Source organism: Drosophila virilis, chromosome 5, assembly GCF_030788295.1.
Source record: "Drosophila virilis strain 15010-1051.87 chromosome 5, Dvir_AGI_RSII-ME, whole genome shotgun sequence".
In the NCBI taxonomy this organism is placed as follows: Eukaryota; Metazoa; Arthropoda; class Insecta; order Diptera; family Drosophilidae; genus Drosophila; species Drosophila virilis.
Genome location: NC_091547.1, coordinates 15,157,884 through 15,179,458, shown reverse-complemented (window position 1 = coordinate 15,179,458; position 21,575 = coordinate 15,157,884). Strand labels below are relative to the sequence as shown.

Below are 21,575 nucleotides of genomic sequence, written 5' to 3'. Positions count from 1 at the left end.
ATGCACCGGCAAAGCTTGCTCCTTGCTATCCTGGTGAAACTTCATCTTCATCATGCGCTCGAACTCCCGATCCGCGGCCTCATTCTGAATGCGTTCAATGCGGCGCTGTTGCTGCTCCCGATTCGCAGCCAAAAGCAGCTCCTCCTTCTGCTCCCGCCTGCTGCCGTTGTTCTGGTTCAGCCAATGGACGAGTCTCTCTTTCTGTTTGGCGTACTGCAATCGGCGTGCAGCATTATTTCTTCCATTCGCCTTGAAATCAAATTTGTCCAGCTTCTCGAAAAGCTCGGTGGGATCATTGGCTTCCATATCGTGCGAAGGCGAAGCGTTTGGCTGCGTTCTTAGAAGCGCGTGATGCTTCTTGGCGTACTCATAGCGACGAGGCCCATGGGATTTGCCATTGTAGTGAGCACTATTTGCCCGGCAGGGCAGTGGGTGAGCCAGGATTACCACAATTACCATTAGTATAATTCCCACTAAGTTGTGTATCAGCTTTGACATTGTTTTCAAAAGCACAACATATTGTTGAGTCACACGTCCAAAAGGTGTCTCCTGCTAAAAACTCAGTTGAGAGCATGCTAACCGCATCACTGTACGGCTTAAGATCCTAAATGATTGATATAGGTTTCCAAGAATTTGAAAAAAGTTTTTTCCCGTGGGTAAATTAGCATGTTTTTGAACTGAAAACTGATTTGATATCCCGCCAACGGTAAATAACGTTTTAAGCAAGTCAATCGAAAGTCTATCGATTATTTTTTCCAGTGCTGTATAGAGCTCGATCGATTGTTAGGCTAAAAAGGATCATGCAACTGTTTTCCAACAACTGTGCACAATTTCGACTTCACATAAAATTCTTCTACGCGTTTGCGTTTGCGTTCGGGCTGTGCGTCGAGCATCAATCAGTCGGTCCGTCAGTCAATCAGTTCTATAGATGTATATGTATATTGATTGATGAGCAAATCGTAAATGCAATTTGGCAATGACTGTGTGCCACACATATATGGGGCCTTGTGTTGGTGACGCAAACATTGGGCACTGCATTGCTGCAAGCGCAAAGCCAATTCAGAGTCCACTGGAAGTGGCCTGGAAGTGGCCTGGAACTATTAGAGACTCGATTGGTGACTCAGTTGCTGCGGCTGTCTGTTTCAGACAGTCGAATTTTCCACATCAAACACAGCAGTTGGGCACCAACACCAGCGTGTCTTACAGACAGGATAAATAAATAATTTCTTAAAAAAAAAAAAAAATCAACTTTGAGTGCCTGTATAAGACGCAGGATCAAAAAAAGAAAACAACAGTCAAAGACGCGACCGATTCAAATTCAAAGTGTAGCTTGTTGCCGAGTGTTGCACAGATTTCGTAACTTTTTAAATGCCACACAAACGCAAAAGGCACAAAAACTAAGGGAATAAATATTTCATAAAATTATAGTATAATAGTATAAATATCGATAGACTAGTGCAACTGTGCCTTATAGAGGATATCTTGTGCCATGACTGTTCCCAATATGCACACCAAAATAATTATATTGATTTTATTTTTCTACAACGGTTCCTACAATTGGAGTAAAAAGTTCTAAGCTCAGTGCCAAACGTTTCTCCTCCCCCACCCCCCACAGGCGGCGTCCGTCTGCGTGCCGTGTGTGGCTCTGTGTGCGTGTGTAATATAACGGGTAAGTTTCGCATTTGAAATAACCTATTATTATCATATGTATGCATTTCCCCCCCAATCCCAAGTACTACCCGGCAGACGCCCATTGTTTTCGCTGTTCTTATCGATTTTGTTATTTCGCCATGAAAAGCACATTGGCAACAACAACCCCAAGCATAAGCCTCGAAATGACAACAACAACAAGTAGACAACAAAGAAAACCCCCCAAATAAAAATGCGCAAAAAACATCTGTGGGGCCTGGGCTTGGCTACAGTAGTGGCAAGCAATAGTGCATACAGCTAGATAAAAGGCATTGCAACAGACCTTTTCCTCTCCACTTAATGCTTTTCTCTAGTTAAAGTAGCTAATCATTTGAATATATTTTATACAACATGCTCACTAAACAAGAAAGATTTAAAAATTTTTGCTATAGAGCTGTTGATGAGGAGCATGGTAGAAATGCCATGTTCCTAAAAACATAATTTTGTGCTTGTTAAATAATAACAATACAAAACCAACTATGTATATCAATGCTAGCATCTGTTAAAGGTAAACGATTTCATGCTTTCTATAGATTGTTCAACAGCAACCGCAGTGCTTATTCTTTAGGACGTCACTGTAGCGAATCATTGCACTCCCAGTCGTCGTTCCATTTTCCATGCCTTTGTTACAAAGCAAAAGCAAAAATTTTCCATTATATTCAACTGGAAATTCCACAGAGTTCACGAGCCTGCGCACTGAATCCTTCAGCACGCAATGTTTTGATAGTAAAAACGAGAACCAGACGGACGAACGGACGAATAGAGCACCAACACATGCAGCACGCGGTCAAAATTGTTTACAAATACGTGGAGCAGCACGTGGCACACAACGCGACGCTCATTGGACGCGACGCTCATTGGAAAAATGTGTGCAATGAACATGTGCACACACACACACACATACATATATATTACGATGGGTGGAGGAGGGGTTGGGTTTTTGTTCTCCTTACGCAAGCTTACGCACCGGCCGGCTTCAATCTTTAAATTTGTTGGGCCTAAACGCCTTGATGACGTCAGTCGTTGAGTGTCGACATTGAACTAGTTCCATGAACAACAGAACAACAGTAGTTGACGTGGACATTACATTGTGACAGCCACTGTCGAAGGTTACAGTTATTGTCCGCACATTAGGCTCAGTGAGCGTCGTGACGTCAATGTAGGATTTTTATGATACGCACAGCTAATCCAATTTCGATGTGCGACTCCTCGCTCGAAGGCTTCCGGGTCATGCGGCATATGCTTTATGTGAGGCTGTTCGAAATTATCTAAAATAATATGGCCAGACTCATAAATTGTCGCTCTTAGCTTGGAACGCGGCATTAATTAGTTATTTAATGAAGTCAATACGTTAGTTTATGAATTTTTAGCTGGCTTATGCTAAATGTGCCCTCAAATGTTGATTTCACTCTCTTGGCAAATATTTTCTTATACAAATGTATTTTAAAATAATATACTACACATATGCCCGCCCGACGACCTTGGGCATGCATATTTGCAATTGTTGTAAACATTCATTTATGTTTATGCCGACTGCTTAGTTTTTGTCTTGCTACGTTTTTACAACTTTTCGCTTCGCTACGACGCAAAAGCAACCCAACTATATGGCGGCCATATAATAAATATTGCAGACGTACATAAAGCATGATGGCATTATAAAGGGCTAGATGTGGGCAACTAAATATAAATCTGAGCATTAGGCATTGTTTTCAACATTCTTGGCTTGGTTTGCCATTGATTAGATAATCGCCATAATTTTCCACTCAAGTTTGACGAGCGCAAATGAGCGTAATAAACAATGTCCGATAAAGTATGCAAATGCATAAATCAAATATGTATGTAGACTCATCTAACTGCGGTAATACGCATTGTACTGTACACAACGGTATATTTGTATATTAAGATAAGAGCTTCAACAACATCAAAAAAAGTAAATAAACAAATGAGTAAACAATTTCGGGCAATCAGATTATACGAAAGATTTCACCATTAAAAAGTCAGCTCTCACTCTGTATCTATTTGTGAACTCATTCTCCAATGGACTTTTACACAATACACATACATACATACATGCATGCATGCATATGTAGATTATATGTAAATGCACAGTTAATTGCGGCCTTTTCCTTGACACTTTTATGCAATTGAACTCGCTTTTTGAAAATTAATATACATATTAAAGCGTAATCTGTGTGACTTCCTCTCTTTTCAGTAACTGTATTTTCTAGAAAAGCGCGAATCCGACCGAATCCCAACCCACTTAACAAAAGCCTCATTTGCTGTCCACAACAAAAACCTCTTCGCACATTGTTTTTGTTTACTAAACAAAACTGAACACATTATTGGCACGATTGTGCGTAGCAAAACAAACGTCGCGTTAAACACACTCGTGTCGTTTCCCCTCGTTCCGCTGCTGGCTTGTGGAATATTTTTCAAAGCTTTTTTGCGTCATAAATTGAAATAATTGTTCGTGCACCGTTCATTGCGAATAAAGCGAAAACAAAAAGAAACCAAAAAGCAAAAGCAGAGGCAGCGAAACTGTGCCAACGCCGCCGTCGCCATCGCTGTCCCTCTGCCCTGCCCTGCCCTGCCCTTGCCGGATATCAAAGACAATAACAATTGCGATCCGGCGGCACCCTCATCAGCCGCAACAGCCATCGGCCATCGGCGAGTGTATATAAGAGCGTTCGTATCAGCGAACAGTGTGCATTCAGCATTCGACTTCGAAACAATCGTTGCCAGAGAAGAGCTCAATTTTCAGTCGTATCTCGCCGCTCGCAGCAAACGGATCAGGCCACGGAACAGCAGCAGTTCGGAGTTAACAAGTACGCAGCGCCCTCTGTGCGAAAATAGCGAAAGTGCAGTGCATATTTAACGGATATATGTAGAGCCGTGTTATATTGGGACCATCAAATCTGACAAGGTGTTAAACAAAATCCACTTCGATGTCGATTAATTCGCCAATACTCTTAAAAAACTCTGACCTGCATTGAACAGGCAAAAGCGAAAGGCAACAATACGTTCAAAAAGAAACCCCTGTTAATTGCTAAAGCAAATAGCAAATAAAACATTAGAAAAAATCAAAAATTAGAACACAATCGAAAATAATTCTGTTAAAAGCGGCTGGCAACAATAAGTTGTTTGCTTTTTAGTTCGCGTTACGTTATTTTTTTAATTTCTTTGTGTTTTTTGATAAAAACCAAAAACAAAACAACAAAGTGCATACAGTTTGGGAGCAACTGGTAGGCCCCAAACAGCAAATCGAGCAAAAAAAAAAAAAACAAAAGAACCTTCAATTTTGTTATTCGAGACAAGGCAAAAACTCGCGTGTGTAGTGTAGAACATTCACAAGAAAACAACAACAAAACACTACACTACAACAAGAACCGCAACATTGTTTATTGGGCTTAGGCCATTGTATGGGTAAGTTTATAACTGCTTTAACTATATACCTAACTATAACTATATGTATGTCCATTCCCGGTATACAAGTGCTACAAATATGTCTACTAGAACATTCAACAGCTGAACTGTAATAACTTGTAGCTGAACTGCTTATGAAATAGCTATAGTAAGCTAAACAAAATGACTGCAAAACTGTTAACAGTTTGGGAATCACTGATCCGCAGTTAGACTCTTTTCTTATTTTTAGACTTTTATATTAAACAACCATTTACAGAATAGCTTACTATAAAGCTAAAGAAAATGAGTGTAAAACTGTTAACAGTTTGAGAGTCATTGATGGGCAACTTTCAATTTTGAACAATTCTAGACTCTTGTCTTCTTATTTTTAGACTTTTTTGTTAAATAACCATTTACAGAATAGCTTACTAAAAAGCTAAACAAAATGAGTGTAAAACTGTTAACAGTTAGAGAGTCACTAATGGGCACCTTTCTATTAACAAGGTGTAAAGCTAAACAATCTTAGACTCTTGTTTTCTTATTTTTAGACTTTTTTTTGATTAACAGTTTAGAGAATAGTTTACTAAAAACTAAACAAAATGAGTGTTAAACTGTTAACAGTTTGGGAGTCATTGATGGGCAAGTTTTTATGCTAGCAGACTTCTTATTTTTAGCACCGAGACCCGAATAGCCCCCCAGCAAATGATGATTCATTTGTAATTGCGAATAATATGCATTTAAAAAAAAGGCGTTAATTCATTAAATTCCAGATAGCAAATTTGACTCATATGTTTTACAAACAAAGAAAAAACCAATGACGCAATATTCGCCTTAACAAATCAAATTCAAAATAAAAAACAGCCTTCGAATGAATTAGACGAGAACAGGATGACGTTGAACCCTGCCTGCAAATCAACTCTCGCTTGCCCGACTCGAGGGGGCGGCCTCACATGGCCTGGACACGTGCCTTGCTCCCCGTGTGCATGGCACCCGTGCCCAGCCACCCGCCGTAAACTCACATGGCACCAGCTGCTGTTGCTGCTCCGCCGCTTAGTTTCCAAGTGGTGTGTTTTATGAACTCGTCACCTAATCAGCTGGGCCGCGCTTTATCAGCACTTGAGGGCAATTGCATATACTAACTACGTATTACGTACATACACAGTAATATTATGTACTTAAACAAATGTACTTATTATTATTAGGGTGCCCCGTCGTGTTTCCTGTCGCGCTTGATAAGCGATTTACTTGTTTGGTTGGCAATTTTTTATCAGCCTGAGATGATTATGATTGACGTCCGTACAGTTGTGCCAAGGAGAAAACGGGTGAAAAACAAGCGAAGAAATAATTAGTGGAGTTCAAGGCTCATGACTCTGATCTACCTGTGCTACCTGTGCGCAGGCAGCAAAGATTATCGGACATTGATTGGGAAAAGCCAGAAGAGGAAAATGAGGCAGCAGACTTGGCAGAGTTTTTAATTGCGGACTGTACTCATAAGTTTTCTCATAAAGATGACACGTTGTGAATTCATTTTTGAGTAACTATTACATTATTCACAAAGTAATAATTAGTGCTGAGTAATATTTTTATAAACTCCAGATTATATAAAAAGGAATGAATAATATTCAATTTTTAATGTGCCTGGTTTTAAAACAAGAACTCTATTTACGACTCATTGTTCTCATTGGCCATTAGTCATTAGTCATTAGTCAGATGGTGATAAAATGTTGTTTTACGCAATGTTACGACCTATCCAAGGCTTAAGGTTAATATATTTGAAAAAATAACAAGGTTATAGATACAAGAACTTTTCTTTTGCGAGCTTTACGATATAATCGGGACGAGAAAAAGAAAAGCCATTAAAATCTTAGGAAATTACAAGAACAGAACAAAAAATCAGCAGAAATGTTCAAAAAATATTATTTAAAAATGAAAATCAATTGATACCAATTGCTAATTAGTGCAAAATTCGCTTGCTTTCTCTTGCATGCAACAGATCAGTCTAAACTATCAACGAAATTTGGAGACGAGCCGGACCTCCTGTTCAACCGAGCGCAGGGCCGGAATAGTCTGCAGAGTCTTGGAGCTTGCTCTGCCGCAGCCGCAGTTGCAGCCGCAGCCGCCCAAGCATCTTTGAGTCCAAGCGTCAACGCAGCGCGACAATTCGCCAACATTCAACTAGAAGCAACATTCAATGACTGTGAAAGTGGCTACGTGCCCACCGTGGGCCGCTGGGGAGCCGAATGGCCAAGCTGACTCGCCGCAGGAGTTGGCCATGGCCGGGATGGAGCGGCGCCGCCGCCGAGCTATGCCAGCGTTGAGGATGGCATTTGCGGCGATGCTGCTGCTGGAGGAGCCGCCGGTGGCTTTAGCTCCACGCAGGAGCAGCAGCTGGCGGATGCGATGCGCGGAATGGGATTGACTACGAAGGTTGACTACGCCCATGAGCAAGCTGATAAGTCAAGCAGTTGCGCTTCCCGAGCCACGCCCATCCGGACGCCCTCGACATCAAGTGAGGACGACGATGACGATGTTGAGGAGCCGCAGTGGACGCCTAACACCGACCTGACATCGGTGGCAGCCCCCTCGGAGCGTTACTCCGACATCATCCAGCTGCTGGCCAGGCAGAAGTCACCAACGCAGCAGCAGCAACAGCAGCGACACCCAGGCACCAACTGGGCAATGGCAGATGGCTACGATCTAAGCGCCTACAATCAGATCAACGGTGTCTGGCCGCTGGGCCATCCGTTGCCGCTGCCCGACTGGGGCAGCGCCGAGGAGCCCGCGAAGGGCATCTTGGTTTTCGAGAACGTGTGGCAGTACGAGGAGCTAAATGGCATTGTGGAGACGGCACTGCAGCGCATGCTGGAAGAGACCCACTACAATACGGTTAATCTCTTTGTGGACTTCTATCGCAGCTTTAAGCGCACTCGTCGCTCCGATCTGCGTAGTTTCTTTCAGTTCTACGATGTGCCCATCAATCGTCGCCATCACATGTGCGTCTCGTTGGCTTTTGAGATTATGGCGCGACTGGTGCAAATGTTTCCGGAGCTGGGCCAGTATCTGTATGTGGTGTCCTGCGAGGAGCAGGTGGTCGACTGCAACGATTATGTGCAAATGGACGAGGAGTACGGCATGAATTCGGCAGATGCCGGTGTCGAAAAGGAGCACGTGATGGTTGCCATGCGTTTCGCCATTGGCGAGCGTCGTGGTGTCATGATCCTGGATCCCGGCTATCATGTGGGACGCGCCGTAACGGTCATGTGCGACCAGAGCTATCCACACACAGGTGAGATAAACACGCTCAAATGCACGTAAACACAATTTGCTAAAACTTCTTTCTCTCTGCGAACAGGCTGGTTCAACCAATCGAAGGAGCCGCATCTGCAGCGGGATTACTGCTATAGCTTTAGCCAGTATAGCGACAAGTTTGTGGAATGGAAGGAGCGTGAAATTCGCGGTGACGAGGCCAGCTTCAAGACGTCTTTGATTTACGTTGCCCAGGAATACATGACCGCCGTGGATGTGACTGTTCGCCGTAATCTGGTGTACAATTTCCGGTCGCTGCTCTCGCGCGATGCCAAGGGTCGTGTCTATGCCGGACTCTACTTCCCGCTGGTGTCCAATGTGCAGGAGGCACATCTAACACTCTTCTATGATGGGCCCAGCGAGCAGCGCGTCAAAACCAAGCTGATGTTTAGCGCCTTTAAAGTGGGCAAGGGCAAGGTAAGCTCCCAGCAATTCCTAACGCAATTAGAGCACCAATTAATAAGCCCATTTCATAAATTGCAGCAGCTGCCCGATTATGTGTCGCAGCATCTGATGAAGCTATCGCCACAGCTGAATATGTCTCAGCACGAGCTGACGGAGCTGTGCAAATCCCTGTGCGAGGTAGTTTCCGATCAGAATTTCATTAGCCAGGTGCTGGCCATTAACGATGATATCGGTGTGATGTCCACGGAGAATTGACAGTTAAAGCAGCCTAAGAATGCCGCTGCGTTGTCCATGAAGGCAATCGAGGAGCACAACGACGAAACAGCTGCAACTTAGACGAGGAGTTTCAAAATTTTAAAATCCATTTTCCCTTTCAAAACAAATTTATTTTATAGTATTTAGGCGCACCTACAAAAATATATTTCAATTTAGTAATATATGTATATCTAATGCATACAAATATATACAATTATATAGACACAAAACACTCACATAATAACACTTTTGAATCCCTTGTATTGTTTAACAAATCGAAATTTTATCAAAGAATAGAAAAGAAAACAAAAAAAAAAAAAAACAATTATATCAACAATGTAAGTACGAGTAAAACCTATATTTAGATTTTGTGTTGTGCTAAGCTTTTTTCAATTTTCGATTTGTTCTACTTAATAATAATCAATTTAAGCTATGCAAAACATTAGTTGACATAATACTTTCGTTCAATGCACTGTACAATTTTTGTTTAATAAATAAATGCAAATCAGCTAGCTAAAAAATAATTGGAGTTTTCGTCAACATTAACGAAAAAATACAATAATTTTAAATAAAAATCAATGAGAAGAAGAAAATAGCTAGTATTTTGTAGCGTAGTCCCATAAATGGTCTTTTTGGTATTTTTATGATTGAGAACTCAACATTTATGAGCTTATGCGGTACGGGCACACTGAAAGCCGGCTGCCTAACAGCTGTTAGCTAAAGTTGTTAGTGCAAATTAGATATTTTTGTCAGCTTAACGGCTCGTTAGCTGGTTTCTATTTTTAAAATATACAATTTTAAATGTAATTATACCGAGTACCAGTTTTAAGTGCGCCAACAATTTGCAACCATTTTATTTATTACTACAGTTGGGTTGCTATCTCAGTGTTAAATCATTTGCCGGCATTGACACCTGTTGTTCGGAGTTGCAGAGCAAAAGCAAATAGAAAACAAAAAAAAAAAAACAAAATTGAAAATTAAAATCAGGTTCTAAACAGAAAACGAGCGCGCGAAACTTAAACGATTTAGTTGTCTTTTGAATTTCCAGCGGTGTGGTTGTGTTTCATTGGAACCGGTTTGCCGTGCTATTGAATTTGTAAACGTGACGTGCTGCGCCAATCGCAGACAAAAATTAAAACTATTTACCTTTTAACTGAATAAGGTTGTCAAATATTAGCATAGACAAAAGTTTCGCCACGCGAGTGCATAGAAAACGCATCAGCCCACATAATTAAGTGTATGTGCAGTAAGTAAACGTATGCGTATATGTGGATGAGTGTGTGCGTGTGTGTGTGTGTGTGTGTGTGTGCATAGTTAGAGTATACACAAGGTCTTGTGCACAATAGAAAAAGAAAGTTAACAAAATGCAAGCAGCTAGTTAGTTTTTGTTGACGGAAGTCGAAGACGCCGCACAGTGTTGACAACGCAAAAAGGCACACACATGCACACTAGGGCACACACACACTGACACACACACACACATGCGCGCGCGTTAACAATTTAGTGGGTTATGTTGGAAGCCCTCTTCGCACCTTTGCGCAGCTACCATTAGTAACTTTTCATATGTTTGTCTTTTCTACGAGCATGTTTTTAGCTTTTGGGCCATTCTTTTGCTGCCTTTTATTTTTTTTTTTTACTTTGGCTCTTCAACTTTCATTCCCTGGCTTGGCTCTCTTTCATTAATTTGCATTTTATGAGTCGTTTTCGTTGTTGTTTTTTAGAAACCAACTGGTAACTGGGCCATAATTCCATGGCTTTAGAAGATTATTATAGCTCAATGATTGCTTTAAATAGCCCTACAGAGTCAGAGTTTAGCAATTAAATCAAACGCAAACTGGCGTAGCGAGGAAAATGCAGGTATCAAAGTGCAGTTCCTAATTGATTATAATATGTACATCTATGCATATTATTAGCGATACCTGTTTCTAGCCCTCGACAAAAATGGTAGTGCAAATTAAAAAAAAAAATACAAAAAAAAAAACCAACAATGGGAAAATTCTAAATGGTTGCTGACTCAAGTCGAGTGTCGCAAAAAGTGCACTTTGCTGGCGTCGCCAAAAGTAAATTAATGCTGCCCATCGTACATACAAATATTAGCCCCAATTACTATTTTTAACATTCAATCTGAAATGAAATGTGACATTGGCTAATGGAACGCCCCCTTATCAGAGTCTTCTCGGCGATCTTGGCACCTTCACGTAACAGACTCGATTACTACTTATATTCTGATTCCTTATCTTCACAGTTTCGGCAGACATCCAAACGTTAATGTTAACAATGTTGATTTTGCTGTTTATCATCGGTATTGTTGTGTGCGGCTTTATATTCAGCAAGACGACCAAGGGCATTCCCAAGTCGTGGTTCGAATGGAAGACAGAGTTCCGGTACCAGTATTTGGGTATTGTGGGCCTTATACACGATGCACGGTACGCGTCGAGGGATCGTGTAGGTATGTTAACCGAGTTGCTTATTAAATGCAATTACTTTCGATTTGCAAGGTATTTATCACAATTTTACAGTACTCTATAAGCAACCGGATCGCATTGCTGTTATTACGGGCGGCAATCGCGGCATTGGGCTGCGCATTGTGGAGAAATTGCTGGCATGCGATATGACTGTCGTAATGGGTGAGTGGATTCTCGTTCTTGACCAATTGAACTCGGTTTAATGGCCGTCTTGCATCAGCTCAATATATAAATCAGCGCACTTAATTATTTATTCAACTAACACACGTAATGTTGGTAAAAGAAAAAAATGTTGACTTGGCGCGTGAATTGCCTTAACAATGAGATCAAAGTCAAACAATTTATTTTTTCCATTTTCAAATCTGTTCACACCCGCACTTAAGCTCCACACATTCAACACAAGTCAAAATGTTGCTAGCAACAAAAAAAGAAAAAACATTTTTATGCGTGTAAATAATGCATATCTCTGGGCTAACTGAAAAAGATTCGCTTCAAATTAGTCAGTGTTGTAAAATGCCAAATGGTACATTTTGACGCGCCATATTTTCGAATAATAATACGCTTAAGAAAGTGTAAATATGCTTTTTATGTTAAGTAGCTCCCTCCGACTACCTTTGTGGATCATTTCAAGTGTTAAAAAATTAGAAATAAAATCAAATATAACATATTTGAATCTCAATCAGCAATTAAACTGCTTTAATAACGTCTGGGAAAATATTGCATACCTCTGGGCATACTGAAAAATATTTATCTCTTCGCGATTTTAGTGTTGCATAAAAGGGGGATATTTTGTTTTTGTGCAATATTTAAATAATACGAAATTGGGTATTGAAAGAATGTAAACTAAAACACGAATATACTTAGACGTACGGGTTATAACACCAATTTAATAATAGCTGATAAATTTGTAAATACTGTCTTTACTTTGATTTGAAAAAATTAGAATTTCAGACCTATGTTTAATAATTGGAATCAGTGCAAACGACTATTTTAAAAAATACCAAATATAAATCTTAAAAATTTAAAGGCAGCAGTATGATTATTGCATACTTTAATGGGCAGAAATAATTTCAAATAAAACCAGGAAGCGAACCTAAACCGATCTTTTTGATATTTGTAATCAACATATACTATTCTCCTTGCAGGCGTTCGGGATCCTCGCAGTGCCGAGGTCGCCGTTGGCGGCATTGTTGATCTTAGCCAGACGAAGGGCAAGCTAATCTGCGAGCAACTGGATGTAGGGGATCTGAAGTCGGTGCGCGCCTTCGCGGAGCGCATCTCGCAGAAATATCAAAAAATCGATTTGCTGCTGAACAATGCGGGTATTATGTTTGCGCCGTTCAAGCTCACGGCCGATGGCTACGAGTCGCACTTTGCCATCAACTACCTGGGCCACTTTATGCTCACGCACCTGCTGCTGCCGAAGCTGCGTGCGGCCGGACAGAAGGGTAAGAATGCGCGCATTGTAAACGTAAGCTCCTGCGTAAATCTCATTGGTCGCATCAACTACAAGGATATCAATGGACTGTAAGTTAGCTATTAACTGGGCTTATGCTACTTGAGCTCATGATGTTTCTGTTTTCCTCTCGCAGCAAGAACTATTATCCCGGAACTGCCTACAGTCAGTCGAAGTTGGCGCAGATTCTCTTCACACGGCATCTGCAAACGCTGCTTGACGCAGAGAAGGCTCATGTGCAGGTCAATGTGGTGCATCCCGGCATTGTGGACACGGATCTATTCGAGCACTCGGCCACCACGGCCGTGCCGTTCTTTAAGAAGATCTTCTTCAAGACTCCAGAGCGCGGCTCACGCACGGTTGTCTTTGCAGCCATAGATCCATCGATCGAGGGACTGGGCGGCACATATCTGAGCAATGGCGGCAAGGGTCCGTTCCATGCGGACGCCAAGCAGCCGGAGAAGTGCGAAAAGCTCTTCCAGCATTCCTGCGATCTGCTCAAAATCAAGCAGTACGGAAATGGCGAATATACTCTCTAATTGTCAATTAATCAAAGCCTGTTCTTAACATTCCTCAACTGGTGCAACGTACTTTTTCTAATAAGATAAGATCTGCTAATAGTCATCTTATATTAAAATAACACAATTGGATTGACTTAGATGAACACATTTTTTACTTGGGCTTATTTAACTATTTCAAAGTAGCTTGGCCAGATGCCTTCAGTTAAAGTCGGATAATAACCACATAATACCTGAAATATGTGTGAAATCAATTCTAAATTGCTTCAGATAAACCCCAAAACATATGCTTCACGCTGCTCAGCATATGCGTTCCGTTTAAAATGCAAATAGATGTAAGTACATTTATGTCTTCGGATTGGATTTTAATTAACTTGTCTGCGTTGATTGCCATCAGCAGCCCGAAAAATTGCAATTAGAAGTGCAGCACGCGAAATCCACTGCGATATTTGTGGCGGCAGCTTAAAAGCCGCTCTGGCAGCAACAACAACAACAACAACTATTATATGTCAAATTTACAAAAGCAAACAATTTAATTTGTGCTCCTCCTCAAACAATGAGCGATTAACGTTCAACATTTATGCGGAATTTTAATCGACTCGAGTTACGAGTAGAGCGGCAGGCATCCAGCCAGGTGGGCAGATGGGTGGATCCAGCAACAGCAACAACAACAACAACAACTAATGCTACGACAAGCAGAAAAAAATATACGAAAAATCAAGAAAGAACGAATATCTTCGGTACGCCGAACATTTAATACCCAATGTCGACATATGTCAAATATTGTTATACGAAAACATTTGTTAATGCGGGAATGGAATCATATAATATAGTTATCTAATCTGAGTAGTCTAGTGAATTTAGTCAAGTTATTCTGTAAAATAAAAATGTATTTTGCACAAAAAACACTTTTTGCGTTAAATTCTGCCCATGATTTAGTCCGATATTGATGGGGAAATTAGACAGTGTCAGGATAGGCAGAAAACTTAGCAGTATTTCATAGAAGAACCTAATTTTCGAACGAGCTTATGACAGCTTTAAGATCAAGATAATGCATTAATTGTCTATGGGATCGGATATGTCTCTTTCTGTGCGTAACAAGCTTCGTTACATAAATATAAGGGCATAATACTTCGGTTGCCTGTCATTTGAGCAGCTTCGCGCTTCAAAGTATATCTCGGATTCGTGCATATTGAAGCGTCTTCTGTCCCCAAGATAGAGACACAATCGCAACGCTGTCGAATGTGTGAAGTTTGCTGTTGAATAAATTTTATCATTTTCGTGGGCGCAGTCATCAATCAAAGCACACATGAATGAGCACGGATTCCCAGACCCCTGTCTGTCGGCAGCTCAAATGAAGTCATCTGCCGGCTTGGGATTAAAATGTTCGCGCTGTGCGTGTTTATCGGACATTAAAAGTGTTGATTGGATTTGGGTTTGGGGCTTACAACTGGGGCTATTTAAAATAAGGCAAAAAGATAGCCATTTATATATTATTTACAAGGCACAACGTTGTTTGAAACAGGTTTTTTTGGGCTTGAAAATTGTGGCTATTAAATCATCAGTTAAATACGCATCCAGGCCAGGAAACGAGTTAAATGGCATATTTGCTGATATATTATCAAGCGATATTATCAAGAGATAGACAGATAGAAAGATAGATGGATAGATATTACTGTAATCTTTTCACACAGAGAACAAGTAAGAGGTTCTAGTTGGGAGCTCCCGACTAGGGGATACCCTGAACCCTCTTCTTCCAACATCAAATATTCTATTTTAGAAGCTATATGTCATGTTTGGTGACTTTAGCTCTTATTATTTACCAAAATTGCCAAAAAAAAACAGGATATCGATATCGATTTTTATCGATTGCTTGGAAACGCGGTAAGTTATCGATTATCGGAAACAAACTCTACGCAGGCACTAGGAGCACCTAAATAAAATTTCAAGTCTATAGCTCTTATAAGTTCTGAAATCCTTGCGTTGGCTAGGTCGACTCGGCTATTGATGCTGATCAAGAATATATATACTTTATGGGGTCGGAGATGCTTCCTTCTGCCTGTTACGCACATTTCGATTATGCACAAATACAATATACCTTTATACCCATTTTTAATGGGTATAAAAAGGTTCAACAAGAAAATAGTGCTCAAATTCTAATCAGAGATAATACAAAAAGTATCATTAAACAAGATATATATATAATTCAATCAGCTAAATGCCCATTTCTGATATTTATCCCTGCAATGCGAAGACGTGTCTGAGGAATGTCTAGCTAAAACCTGGGCTTGGGCTTAGCTCTTGAGAATTCTGTGATGCGTATATCCGTTGGTAATTGTTAATTCATGTGGCGATATTGCAATAAAGCACAGGCCATTCCTGGGCCACGGTATGCCATTAATTCTCCAGAGTTTCTACATACAGCTGGCACTGGTCATCTGCCCCCGCCGACCCCTGTAGCATTCAGTTAATGTGCTTTTTATTTAAATTTGTCTCTCTTCAGCATGCTTAAAAAAAAAAAAAAAAACAATTTGGTTGCATTTAACTGGCGGCAACAATTTGCTGCTCCAATTAAAGCCTCCAGCAGCAACTATAACAACATCTTCTAGCCAAGCGCGTCCACATTAATCATGTGCCAAGATTTATGGCCACGCACGGCCCACACGCCGCCGCCGCCGACGCGCGTGTTCAGAGAGCATGTGGGCGAATCCGCCTCCCCTAATCTTGTAAGATGCACAACGCCCACCCCTTCTATTCCATTGTTGCAAGCTGCCGGGTCGTTAACAGTTAGCCGACGATTAGATGCGTCTAGAAATTAAATTTAGTAACATTCAGCAAAACGGTTGTTGCACACACACACACACACACACACACACACACAATTGGAAAGGAATCTTATTGTGTGGGTGTTCTTTTGACTAGGGCTGCAAATCCAACAAAAATTGTCGTTAATCTAGCTCAAACATGCTCGTGAGCTGTGCTGAAGCCCTGGCTTGGTCATGCAAATGTTAACAAAATTTTAATGGAGCAATGCAATTTTGTTGTACGCTCTTCCCTAAATTGGCATCATCAATTTGACTTACCGTTTGCCTGTTCGCTGCGGTTAAGTTCGAAGCCAGTTTACGATGTTTACCCTTAAAGCTCAGAGTCTTCTATATGTATTGAGCCACTCACTGACTTAACGCTTTCTTAGTTGAGTTCCGTTTTCCAAGCCTGGTGTCAAAGGCACATGGTCAACAAGCTGCACACAGAGAAATCCAAAACTCATTGGTGTTAACTAGCCAAACACATGTTGCACATTGTACTTGCGGCAGTTTTTGGTTTTGTTATTGCTTTTTGTTTTATGCTTGTTCACAATATGTGAGAAGAGTATATTCGTTTATTTGCAGCTTGTTTTATTAAATCACAGTTCTATTTGTTTTCAAAGCTGGTCATCGGCCGCCATTAGCACTGACGCCTAACATACTCTGTTATCTACAGGGGACCCGTCTGCCAGAGTGACCGTGTGTGTACTTCTGTTAATATATGCTATTGATACTGTGACGTCACTATCCTACTGCAAATATAAATACACAATAGCATTTAACATTTTCCCAAATGGGGATTGTTGACATCTAAAAGGTTCTTTCAAAAAGGCGAAATTTGTCTTGATAAGCTTAGCTCATTTAAGGCTGGGTAAAATGCAGTCGGCTGCAGCCGACTGCAACATTCTGACTAGTTTTTTGCTGCTGATGAGTTTATTAAACTGCAACGGCTGGCGCCCAAAACTTGACAAGATGCGACCACTTGTTGCGCGTTGAGTGTTTTAATTACAGCCGCATCCGCCTGAGAGACATCCGCAACAGAAGCGCAGACGTGTGCATTACGAGTGACCACGACCAGCAATCGAATGCTCAGTAGTCGTATCTGGCAGATACTTTATGGTGTGTGTGTGTGTGTGTGTCTGTGTGTGTTGTTTGATTTACGCGCAGCCATTAGCCAAAAGTAGCCGCGGCATCTGCGGCCTGTCGCAAATGTCAAAAGGTTAATTGGATTGTGGCAGCAATTGCAGTTAGCAGTCGTTGCACGATAAGCAGTTGCCCGTAAAGAATTTTTAAGTCAACATGGGCAGACACTTAAAAGGAATGTGAATGCTTATACCTAAACCAAGTAAATTATGTTGAATTCGATGCGCATCTACAATGATTTGTGAAAAGTGTGACCAGAAGCTTATTTGCAAGTAGCCTTTGCTTCAAATCGACCGCCAAAATACAAGGTTTTACTGTAAACATAATCATTAAAAATTGCTTAAAACAAATATGAAATATAGGTTATACAAAGAGAAATTAATATACTTAGTCTTAAGCGGCCATGGTAAGTGGTTGATTATTTTAATTTAATTTAATTTAATTTACTTGTTAAATTATTTATTTATTGATTTATTTATTTAATTATTTATATTATAAATTAAATAATTTTATATTAAATAACTTATTAATAAGAAAATATAAAACTTAAAGAAAAGGTAAAATGTATTATTTATTATAAACCCAGCTTAAAATACATTTCTCGTTACGCATACGCCGCATTGTCCCATTAGCAAATATTAAGCGAGTCGCATATCAAATTTGCATAAATTATAATAATTAATTTTGGAGTCAATTAATCAAGCACTTGAGCATCTTTGGTCGCTAGGTCCAGTTTTGGCTTTGTCTTATTTTTTTCTTGGCTTTTTGTTTTTGGCCTTAGCTATTAACAATTTGCATATTGACGCCTCAGCGCTTGGGATCCCTTGAAGTGCTCTTCAGTTTATTTTTGCGAGGCCCATCGGCGACTTGTAAAAGAAATCCAAACACGGCCAACAAATTCGCATCTGTTGCCTTTGGCCATTGGAATTGGTTTTGTTGTTGTTGTTGTTGTTGTTTGTATTGTTGCTGCGCTGCTTTGATGTGGTGTCTGGCCCATTTTACGCTCGATTATCGCACACAAAGGCCGGAGAGGTAAAGGCTGCCCCACAAATCGGCAACCATAATGACCATAGAAATTTCTCATCCAAGCTATTGAGCTTGTCAAAGAGTGCTCCGATGTAATTAATCGTAAGTATTTACACACTGTGAAGTTCAACTTGAGGCGGCGGCGCCTCCGTTGGCTGTGGCCACATTCCGAGTGGTTTGATTGCGTGATTTTGGCACAACGCGGCAACAAAAGTAAAAGTGTCGACTCGAAGGTGAGACATATTGATAACTTGACAGCTCCAGATCCCAAACTGCAGCAGCAGCTCTTCGACAGCTGCAGTGGCAATTGCTTTGGCATTTGGACGGGAACAACTTCAATAAACCAGAGCGCGGCACAATTGTGCGCCCGTTTAAATGTTATTTGTTTATTGCATAAATCAACAAACAAACAAACAATATGCATAGACAGGCATAACGCTGAAAGCCATGCGACGACCTTGCGGGCCTGACACATAAAACTGTATCAAGTAGCAGGAAATTGGTTGACGACTGCACTCACACACACACACACTCATACAGGTAAAAGTGAATGTTTATGATACTTCAGTTGCGAGTCATTGTGGCAACAAATTCCCAAAGCATCATCGTTCCTCAATACGCCGCCTGCCGCCGTCTGGCAGATGGCCCCGATTACGCAGCACAAGTACTCGAGCAACTGGGAGAGCACCCAAAATATATCCAAATCGAACATCGAAAAACGAAACACCGAAAACTGAAAACCTAAAATCGCGTACATCGAGTCGAAACAGTGTTGCCAATTTAGCCATTTTCGAGCTACATTTGGCTATTAAGGAAACCTTTGAAATCCCCACAATGCGACTCATCGATTTATTTATTATTTTATTTTTTATTAATGTACGATGAAAATGAGTATCTTCCTACTTATTATTATAAACAAGGAGAAACTTTAGGTATTTGTCAACAGTAGAAAAGTGTTGTGATCCAATGTCAGAAATAGAGAATGTAAGCAGAAGGGTCAAAATGATAAGAAAAATAATTCAGATTTCATCAAAATTTGATAAAAAGCTAAGTTTGTGAACAAATTAACAACACCAAGTTCACATTTCCAACTGCTTGAAAGGAAACTGTTTAAAGCGAGCTCTTTTCTTTAACGGGATAAATTCAGCTATTTTTTTTAGCTGTTTTTTGTTGGCTGCCAACACTGAACCGAAACTGTGTTAGAAAGTCAAACGGCTGACGGATGTCATAAATAGAGTCGACTGGAAGATTGGGAGACTCGACTCACAGACGGAGAGACCCTTTGCACTACTCCCACTAGGCCGACAACGGCAACGGCATTTATGGGGGCCTCGACTGATTTAGATACTTTAATTATGTGTAATTAAGTAACTGCGTGTTATGCAACGAAATGGTTTACGTACGCCTAATTGTATTGTGTGAATGGCCGTAATTGTTGTTATTGGTGGCAACAAATTGATTGAAATGTCAACAATTGAATTAACTGGCATAGCCCGCTTGCCAGACGTATTTTAATTAAATCTCTGAATCAATTAAAATTCGTCTGAGTAGTTAAAATGAAGCTGTGCCAAAACATTCACCTGGCGAAAGGTAGGAAGCTTGATTAATTAAATACTATCTATAGTCAATTGAATTTATTTAATAACAATTAAAAAAAAACTATAATTTTTAAGATTTATTTTTTACAAAAATAAAGATATTTCGAGTATTTTTGGTCTTAAATTGAGTTTATTTTGTTTCAAATTTAGGCTTACAATTATAAAAATCTGCAATCACATACCCTGTAAATACTTTTTATCAGGGTAGTTTGTTGTTAGTGCCGCACGAATCGGATTTCTACAACCCTTTTAACTTCCATCTAAATGGGGCTTCTTTCACAGACACAATGCCACAAAAGTGCTTCTTAATTTACATTTTGTGATAAAAAATAATTTTTATAAATCTGCTCATCTTCTTTAATCGATGTCTATGAAAGTCAAAATATTTTGACTAAACTGAACAAATTATTTGATCAACTTTGAAAATTTGAATAAGTTAACTTAAGGTCAAAGACTCTCAATTGCAGAACTCTTGGTAGCTTCTTAAATATATATATATATTTATCTGTATATAAAGTACGTGCATTAAATATAATAAAAATGCATTAATAAAAGACATCTAAGCATGATAAGCACATTATAGAATATACTTATGTGTAGCTGTAGGAACACTCGCACCGAGATTCGGTTAGACAGACAGCACACACCCAGCACTTGGATGTTGGTGCTGATGCAGTTGCTCAATTTTGCCGCATCATGGCCACAATTATGTGCGATGTGCCAATGGCATAAAATCATCTTCTGGTGCGGCGACTCCTCCTGCAATCAGGTGTCGCAGCTGAAGGGGCATGCTGCACGGCTATTGTTGCAATATTGTTGGAGCTGGGTTGCTGCCAATTAAACTGCTATTTAGTGCCGTATATTAAGATAGATCGAAAACGCTCTAATCTTATTTATGCTCATTGAGTTTTGTGGCTTTTATTGTCAGTTTGACGGCGGCAGCAGCAGCAGCAGCAGCAGCAGTAGCAGCAGGTGGAAGAAACTTTAGACAGAAACTCTGACACTCGTAGCACAGTTGTGAAAGAATTCGCAATAACTGAGTCGCAAAGGTTTTTCGCAATCGCGAGTATATCCAGTTGAAAATACATATTTTAATGCGCTCATCATTACGAAAATTCTGCAAACTCAAACTGGAAACTCGAAAACTTTTTTAAGCCGAAAATCATATGTCAAACACTTCAGAAAAAAATACGCTGCACTGCCAGGCAGTTGCAGCAGCAGCAGTTGACGCCGCAACCTGCCCCCCCCAAATAAAACAAAAATAAACTCTGTCCAACTCAGCCATCAACACATTCACTCAGCTTGCCAAGCTTCCAAAGCTTCTTCCTCCACCTCAACTTCTCTAGTCATAATTAATCTGCTTCGGCGTTTCTGCGTGTTGCAGCAATTTAAAGTGGAGTCCCCGGCTTTTGATTTGCTAGTCGAACTCTAAGACAACGCCGTTGATGCATTCAATGTTGCTTTGATAGATACTTTCAAATGGCTGAGTTGCTGTTATTTTTTTTTTT

The 21,575-nt window shown here is 40.4% G+C and overlaps 2 protein-coding genes across 5 annotated transcripts; both read left to right on the top strand.

Annotated features, from left to right (window-relative positions):
* The first annotated feature begins 1,176 nt into the window (after window positions 1-1,176).
* Window positions 1,177-9,394, top strand: LOC6626792 (uncharacterized). 2 transcript variants are annotated; one of them, XM_070209567.1, is made up of 6 exons: window positions 1,177-1,669; window positions 3,902-5,112; window positions 7,085-7,339; window positions 7,379-8,377; window positions 8,444-8,814; window positions 8,884-9,394. In XM_070209567.1, the coding sequence occupies exons 2-6, from the start codon at window positions 5,109-5,111 to the stop codon at window positions 9,055-9,057; spliced, it is 1,803 nt and encodes a 600-aa protein (XP_070065668.1). In that variant the 5' UTR covers window positions 1,177-1,669; window positions 3,902-5,108; the 3' UTR covers window positions 9,058-9,394. The 2 variants fall into 2 exon arrangements, with proteins under 2 accessions (XP_070065668.1, XP_015029841.1); XM_015174355.3 differs by lacking the exons at window positions 1,177-1,669; window positions 3,902-5,112; window positions 7,085-7,339 and having other exon boundaries at window positions 7,342-8,377; window positions 8,881-9,394.
* A 364-nt stretch (window positions 9,395-9,758) lies between these two features.
* On the top strand, window positions 9,759-13,636 carry LOC6626793 (polyprenol dehydrogenase). 3 transcript variants are annotated; one of them, XM_032436954.2, is made up of 5 exons: window positions 9,759-9,860; window positions 11,303-11,506; window positions 11,577-11,684; window positions 12,668-13,049; window positions 13,115-13,636. In XM_032436954.2, exons 2-5 carry the CDS (start codon window positions 11,326-11,328, stop codon window positions 13,515-13,517), a joined length of 1,074 nt encoding a protein of 357 aa, XP_032292845.1. In that variant the 5' UTR covers window positions 9,759-9,860; window positions 11,303-11,325; the 3' UTR covers window positions 13,518-13,636. The 3 variants fall into 3 exon arrangements, with proteins under 3 accessions (XP_032292845.1, XP_015029842.1, XP_002049831.2); XM_015174356.3 differs by lacking the exon at window positions 9,759-9,860 and adding an exon at window positions 9,889-10,294; XM_002049795.4 differs by lacking the exon at window positions 9,759-9,860 and adding an exon at window positions 9,889-10,303.
* The last annotated feature ends 7,939 nt before the right edge of the window (window positions 13,637-21,575 follow it).